Source organism: Tetrao urogallus (genome assembly GCF_951394365.1).
Source record: "Tetrao urogallus genome assembly, contig: scaffold_271, whole genome shotgun sequence".
NCBI lineage: Eukaryota > Metazoa > Chordata > Aves > Galliformes > Phasianidae > Tetrao > Tetrao urogallus.
The window spans coordinates 1-8,184 of NW_027638985.1; the positions used below are offsets into that span (position 1 = coordinate 1).

General features: G+C 60.5%; 1 protein-coding gene across 1 annotated transcript; it reads right to left on the bottom strand.

The window, feature by feature from the left end:
• Window positions 1–7,419: 7,419 nt before the first annotated feature.
• On the bottom strand, window positions 7,420–7,811 carry LOC306957594 (zinc finger TRAF-type-containing protein 1-like; the record flags this gene model as incomplete). The annotated part of the gene is made up of 1 exon (XM_079551079.1): window positions 7,420–7,811. A coding segment is annotated over one exon (392 nt), but the record flags the coding sequence as incomplete, so codon positions are not given.
• Between the last annotated feature and the right edge of the window lie 373 nt (window positions 7,812–8,184).

Below are 8,184 nucleotides of genomic sequence, written 5' to 3' on the forward strand. Positions count from 1 at the left end.
CCCCCTTTGTCCCACTCTCCTCCAATCGCCGCACGGAACGTCCGGATCGGCCGCTCCCATTGGGTGGAAAGTAGAACCCGCCTCCCTTCTTCCGCCGATCACTTCCGCTTCCGACTTCCTACGCAGTGCGTCCTAGTACTTCCGGTGCATCATCGCTTTCTGTCCCAATGCTCCAGTACGGCCCAGTATGACTCAGTGCCCCCTGAGTCGTTGTGCCCAGTGCTCCCAGTATGGCCCACTGCCTCCCAGTATGGACTCAGTGCCTCCCAGTATGGCCCAGTATGACTCAGTGCCCCCACCAGTCACGGTGCCCAGTGCTCCCAGTATGGACCAGTGCTCCCAGTATGGACTCAGTGCCTCCCAGTATGGCCCAGTATGGCCCAGTGCCCCCCCCCCAGTCTCTGTTCCCAGTGCTCCCAGTATGGGCCAGTGCTCCCAGTATGGACTCAGTGCCTCCCAGTATGGCCCAGTGCCTCCCAGTATGGCCCAGTATGGCCCAGTGCCCCCCCAGTCTCTGTTCCCAGTGCTCCCAGTATGGCCCAGTGCCTCCCAGTATGGCCCAGTATGACTCAGTGCCCCCCAGTTGCTATGCCCAGTGCTCCCAGTATGGCCCAGTGCTCCCAGTATGGCCCAGTATGACTCAGTGCCCCCCAGTTGCTATGCCCAGTGCTCCCAGTATGGCCCAGTATGACTCAGTGCCCCCCAGTTGCTATGCCCAGTGCTCCCAGTATGGCCCAGTGCTCCCAGTATGGCCCAGTATGGCCCAATGCCCCCCCAGTCTCTGTTCTTAGTGTTCCCAGTATGGACCAGTGCTCCCAGTATGGCCCAGTGCCCCCCCAGTCTCTGTTCCCAGTGCTCCCAGTATGGCCCAGTGCTCCCAGTATCATCAGATGGTATCATTCAACTCTTCCCAGTCTTTCCCAGTTCATCCCAGTCCCTTCCAGTTCCTCCCAGTCTCTCCCAGTTCCCTCCAGTTCATCCCAGTTCATTCCCAGTCCATCCCAGTACCCTCTATTGCCTCCCAGTCCCACCCAGTTCCCTCCCAGTTCCCCCCCAGTCCATCCCAGTTCCCTCACAGTTGCTCCCCCTCCCCCCCCCCCCCCCGCATCCTCCCTGATGACGTCACGGCCCCATGTGACGTCACGTGATGCCTGCGTGGCGTCACCCAATGGCGTCGTCTCGAAGTGTCACGTGATGATGGAACTGGGAGGGACTGGGAAGGACTGGGAGGGACTGGGATGAACTGGGAGGGAACTGGGAGGGATTGGGAGGAACTGGGAGGGATTGGGAGGAACTGGGAGGGACTGGAACTGGGGATGGACTGGGAGGAACTGGGATGAACTGGGAGGGGACTGGGAGGGGACTGAGATGAACTGGGAAGAACTGGGAGGAACTGGGAGGGACTGGGAGGGAACTGGAAGGGATTGGGATGAACTGGGAGGAACTGGAACTGGGGGTGGACTGGGATGAACTGGGATGAACTGGGAGGGAACTGGGAGGGAGTGAGAAAGGAACTGGGATGAACTGGGAGGGAACTGGGAGGGAGTGAGATGAACTGGGATGAACTGGGATGAACTGGGAGGGAACTGGGAGGGAGTGAGAAAGGAACTGGGATGAACTGGGAGGGAACTGGGATGAACTGGGAGGGACTGAGATGAACTAGGAAGAACTGGGAGGGACTGAGAGGGACTGGGAGGGACTGGGAGGAACTGGGAGGGATTGGGATGAACTGGGAGGGACTGGAACTGGGAGGGATTGGGAGGAACTGGGATGAACTGGGAGGGAGTGGGAGGGGAACTGGGATAAACTGGGAAGGAACTGAGAGGAACTGGGATGAACTGGGAGGGAACTGGGATGAACTGGGAGGGAGTGGGAGGGGAACTGGGATAAACTGGGAAGGAACTGAGAGGAACTGGGATGAACTGGGAGGGAACTGGGAGGAACTGGGAAGGACTGGGAAGGACTGGGAGGAACTGGGATGAACTGGGATGAACTGGGATGAACTGGGAGGGACTGAGATGAACTAGGAAGAACTGGGAGGGACTGAGAGGGACTGGGAGGGACTGGGAGGAACTGGGAGGGATTGGGAGGAACTGGGAGGGACTGGAACTGGGAGGGATTGGGAGGAACTGGGATGAACTGGGAGGGAGTGGGAGGGGAACTGGGATAAACTGGGAAGGAACTGAGAGGAACTGGGATGAACTGGGAGGGAACTGGGAGGAACTGGGAGGGACTGGGAAGGACTGGGAGGAACTGGGATGAACTGAGATGAACTGGGATGAACTGGGAGGGACTGGGGAGGGACTGGAAGGAACTGGGATGAACTGGGATGAACTGGGAGGGAACTGGGAGGGACTGGGAGGGACTGGGAGGGATTGGGAGGAACTGGGAGGGAACTGGGAGGGAACTGGGAGGGACTGGGATGAACTGGGAGGGACTGGGAGGAACTGGGAGGGACTGGGATGAACTGGGATGAACTGGGAGGGAACTGGGAGGGACTGGGAGGGACTGGGTGGGCTGGGAAGGGACTGGGAGGGACTGGGAGGGACTGGGAGGAACTGGGAGGGACTGGGAGGGACTGAGATGAACTGGGATGAACTGGGAGGGAGTGAGAAAGGAACTGGGATGAACTGGGAGGGAACTGGGAGGGAGTGAGAAAGGAACTGGAATGAACTGGGAGGGAACTGGGATGAACTGGGAGGGAACTGGGATGAACTAGGAAGAACTGGGAGGGACTGGGAGGGATTGGGATGAACTGGGAGGGACTGGAACTGGGAGGGATTGGGAGGAACTGGGATGAACTGGGAGGGAGTGGGAGGGGAACTGGGATAAACTGGGAAGGAACTGGGAGGAACTGGGATGAACTGGGAGGGAACTGGGAGGAACTGGGAGGGACTGGGAAGGACTGGGAAGGACTGGGATGAACTGGGATGAACTGGGATGAACTGGGAGGGACTGGGAGGGACTGGGGAGGGACTGGAAGGAACTGGGATGAACTGGGATGAACTGGGAGGGAACTGGGAGGGACTGGGAGGAACTGGGAGGGACTGGGAGGGACTGGGAGGGACTGGGAGGAACTGGGAGGGAACTGGGAGGGAACTGGGAGGGAACTGGGGAGGGACTGGAAGGAACTGGGATGAACTGGGATGAACTGGGAGGAACTGGGATGAACTGGGAGGGAACTGGGAGGGACTGGGAGGATACTGTGGGGAACTGAAATGAAATGGGAGGGAACTGGGAGGGAACTGGGATGAACTGGGAGGAACTGGGAAGGAATCATCTGAAAATTTCCCCTTTGTTTTATTCGACTGTAAAACACGGAGAGGAGAAACGGCCCTGGGAGCCCAAAATGGGGGCGCAAAGTCCTCCGAGGGACCCCAAATGGAACTGGGGGTCCTCCGGGGGTCCCCAGAGTCCTCCAAGGGACCCCAAGGTCCTCCAAGGGATCCCAAATGGCATTGGGGGTCCTCCGAGGGACCCCAAGTCCTCCAAGGGACCCCAAAGTCCTCCAAGGTCCCCAAAGTCCTCCAAGGGACCCCAAATGGAACTGGGGGGTCCTCCGGGGGTCCCCAAAGTCCTCCAAGGGATCCCAAAGTCCTCCAAGGGATCCCAGAGTCCTCCAAGGGACCCCAGAGTCCTCCAAGGGACCCCAAATGGTATTGGGGGTCCTCCGGGGGACCCCAAAGTCCTCCAAGGGACCCCAAGTCCTCCAAGGGATCCCAAATGGAACTGGGGGGCCTTCGGGGGTCCCCAAAGTCCTCCAAGGTCCACAGAGTCCTCCAAGGGACCCCAAGGTCCTCCAAGGGACCCCAAATGGAACTGGGGGTCCTCCGAGGCACCCCAAGTCCTCCAAGGGACCCCAAGGTCCTCCAAGGGACCCCAAGTCCTCCAAGGGACCCCAAATGGCATTGAGGGTCCTCCAGGGGTCCCCAAAGTCCTCCAAGGGACCCCAGAGTCCTCCAAGGGACCCCAAATGGTATTGGGGGTCCTCCGAGGGACCCCAAGTCCCCCAAGGGATCCCAAATGGAACTGGGGGTCCTCCGGGGGTCCCCAAAGTCCTCCAAGGGACCCCAGAGTCCTCCAAGGGACCCCAAATGGCATTGAGGGTCCTCCAGGGGTCCCCAGAGTCCTCCAAGAGACCCCAAGGTCCTCCAAGGTCCCCAGAGTCCTCCAGGGGTCCCCAAAGTCCTCCAAGAGACCCCAAGTCCTCCAAGGGATCCCAAATGGCATTGGGGGTCCTCCGAGGCACCCCAAGTCCTCCAAGGGACCCCAAGGTCCTCCAAGGGACCCCAAGTCCTCCAGGGGACCCCAAATGGCATTGAGGGTCCTCCAGGGGTCCCCAAAGTCCTCCAAGGGACCCCAGAGTCCTCCAAGGGACCCCAAACGGTATTGGGGGTCCTCCGAGGGACCCAAGTCCCCCAAGGGATCCCAAATGGAACTGGGGGTCCTCCGGGGGTCCCCAAAGTCCTCCAAGGGACCCCAGAGTCCTCCAAGGGACCCCAAATGGCATTGAGGGTCCTCCAGGGGTCCCCAGAGTCCTCCAAGAGACCCCAAGGTCCTCCAAGGTCCCCAGAGTCCTCCAGGGGTCCCCAAAGTCCTCCAAGAGACCCCAAGTCCTCCAAGGGATCCCAAATGGCATTGGGGGTCCTCCGAGGCACCCCAAGTCCTCCAAGGGACCCCAAGGTCCTCCAAGGGACCCCAAGTCCTCCAGGGGACCCCAAATGGCATTGAGGGTCCTCCAGGGGTCCCCAGAGTCCTCCAAGGGACCCCAAGGTCCTCCAAGGGATCCCAAATGGAACTGGGGGGCCTTCGGGGGTCCCCAGAGTCCTCCAGGGGTCCCCAAAGTCCTCAAAGAGACCCCAAGGTCCTCCAAGGGATCCCAAATGGCATTGGGGGTCCTCCGAGGGACCCCAAGTCCTCCAAGGAACCCCAAGGTCCTCCAAAGGACCCCAAATGGCATTGGGGGTCCTCCGGGGGTCCCCAAAGTCCTCCAAGGTCCCCAGAGTCCTCCAGGGGTCCCCAAGGTCCTCCAAGGGATCCCAAATGGAACTGGGGGTCCTCCAGGGGTCCCCAAAGTCCTCCAAGGGACCCCAAGGTCCTCCAAGGGACCCCAAGTCCTCCAAGGGACCCCAAATGGCATTGGGGGTCCTCCAGGGGTCCCCAGAGTCCTCCAAGGGACCCCAAGTCCTCCAAGGGACCGCAAATGGCATTGAGGGTCCTCCAGGGGTCCCCAAAGTCCTCCAAGGTCCCCAGAGTCCTCCAAGGGACCCCAAGGTCCTCCAAGGGACCCCAGAGTCCTCCAAGGGACCCCAAATGGCATTGAGGGTCCTCCAGGGGTCCCCAGAGTCCTCCGAGGGACCCCGAGGTCCTCCAAGCGTCCCCAAATGTCACCTGGGGTCACCCAGGCCATTCCAAGAATGTCCCCAAGTTGTCACTTCAGTCCTCCAACCGCTCCAGGAGTGTCACTTCAGTCCTCCAAGATGTCACTTGGGTCCTCCAACCACTCCAGGAGTGTCACCTGGGTCCTCCAAGATGCCACTTGGGTCCTCCAACCACTCCAGGAGTGTCACCTGGGTCCTCCAAGATGCCACTTCAGTCCTCCAATCACTCCAGGAGTGTCACTTCAGTCCTCCAAGATGTCACTTGGGTCCTCCAACCACTCCAGGAGTGTCACCTGGGTCCTCCAAGTTGTCACTTCAGTCCTCCAATCACTCCAGGAGTGTCCCTTCAGTCCTCCAAGATGTCACTTCAGTCCTCCAATCACTCCAGGAGTGTCCCTTCAGTCCTCCAAGATGTCACTTGGGTCCTCCAACCACTCCAGGAGTGTCACCTGGGTCCTCCAAGATGCCACTTCAGTCCTCCAACCACTCCGTGAATGTCACTTCAGTCCTCCAAGTCACACTGGGGTCCTCTGGGTGTCCCCAAGGTGTCACCAGGGATCCCTGCCTGTCCACGAGATGCCACTGAGGTCCCCCAAGATGTCACCGGCGGTCCTCCAACCACTCTATGACCACCGTTGAGGTCCTCCAAGGTCACACCGGAGGTCCTCCAACCCGGTAACCACCACTGAGTTGGTCCTCCAACCACTCCATAACCACCACGGAGGTCCTCCAAAGTGTCACCAGGGTCCCCAACCTCTTCAGAAATGTCACCTGAGTCCTCCAAGGTGTCGCTGGGGTCCTCCAAGGTGTCGCTGGGGTCCTCCAAGATGTCATCTGGGTCCTCCAAGGTCACACCGGAGGTCCTCCAACCCCGGTAACCACCATTGAGTTGGTCCTCCGACTCCATAACCACCATTGAGGTCCTCCAAAGTGTCACCAGGTGTCCCCAACCTCTCCAGAAATGTCACCAGGGTCCCCCCAAGGCCTCACTGGGGTCCTCCAGAATCTCACTGATGTCCTCCAATGTCTCACCAAGGTCCTCCAAAGCATCACCAAGGTCCTCCAAGTTGTCACCAGGGTCCTCCAACCTCTCCATAACCACCGAGATCCCCCAGAATGTCACCTTGGGGGGGTCCCCAACCTCTCCAGAAACGTCACTGCGGTCCCCCAAGGTGGCACCAGGGTCCTCCAAAGCATCACCAGGGTCCCCAACCCCTCCAGAAGCATCACTGGGCTCCCCCATGGTATCACCAGGGTCCTCCAAAGCACCACCAAGGTCCTCCAAGTCATCACTGGGGTCCTCCACCCTCTCCATAACCACTGAGATCCCCCCAGAGCATCACCAGGGTCCCCAACCTCTCCAGAAGCATCACTGGGGTCCCCCAGGGGGTCACCAGGGTCCCCAATGGTGCCACCAGGGTCCTCCAAAGCATCACCAAGGTCCTCCAAGTCATCGCCGGGGTCCTCCAACCTCTCCATAACCACCGAGATCCCTCCAAAGCATCACCAAGGTCCTCCAAGCTGTCACCAAGGTCCTCCAAGCTGTCACCAGGGTCCTCCAAAGCACCACCAAGGTCCTCCAAGCTGTCACCAGGGTCCTCCAAAGCACCACCAAGGTCCTCCAAGTCATCGCCGGGGTCCTCCAACCTCTCCATAACCACTGAGATCCCCCCAGAGCATCACCAGGGTCCCCAACCTCTCCAGAAACGTCACTGGGGTCCCCCATGGTGCCACCAGGGTCCTCCAAGTCGTCGCCGGGGTCCTCCAAGCTGTCACCAAGGTCCTCCAAAGCACCACCAAGGTCCTCCAAGCTGTCACCAGGGTCCTCCAAAGCACCACCAAGGTCCTCCAAGCTGTCACCAAGGTCCTCCAAAGCACCACCAAGGTCCTCCAAGCCGTCGCCGGGGTCCTCCAACCGCTCCATCCCCCCAAAACGTCACCTGGGGGAGGCCGGGGTTCCCCAACCTCTCCATAAGCTGGGGACGGGTGAAGACTGGAAGGCTGGAGGAAGGAGCTGGGGGCCCCACGGCGGGCGCCTTCACTTCTGTCTCTGGAAGAGGAAGAGGCGCAGGTTGATGTTTTTGGCCGCCAGCAGTTTGTTGCACTCCACCGAGTCGACGATGGGCAGCGGGACGTAGTCGGTCTCGTTGCTCTCGTTGGTGAAAACGAAGTGGTAAATGACCGGGTTGATCTGGACGTCGTCGTAGGGACCCTCGAGGAGGAGGAAGGAGCATTCGAGGGGGGAGCTGACTTTGCTCTTGAGGATGAGCTGGAAGGACAGCGTGCGCTTGCACGACAGGTTGGGGTTGCGCTCGGAGTCGTTGACGCGAGCCTTCAGCACCCACGTCTGGTTGAGCACCGTCAGCCGCTGCGTCTCGTAGTACAGCCGAGTGATGAAGTCGTCCGTGCGGTAAGGGCGGAACTGAACCTCTGCAGGAGGAGAGGAGGGGGTGAGGGGGGCAATGGGGGCGAGGGGGGCATTGGGGGCAATGGGGGTGAGGGGGGCAATGGGGTGAGGGGGGCAATGGGGGCAATGGGGGCAATGGGGTGAGGGGGGCAATGGGGGCAATGGGGGCAATGCGGGCAATGGGGGCAATGGGGGTGAGGGGGGCATTGGGGGCAATGGGGGCATTGGGGGCAATGGGCGCAATGGGGGCAATGGGGGCAATGGGGGCAATGGGGGCATTGGAGGCATTGGAGGCATTGGGGGCAATGGGGGTGAGGGGGGCAATGGGGGTGAGGGGGGGCAATGGGGGTGAGGGGGGGCAATGGGGGCAATGGGGGCATTGGGGGCAATGGGGGC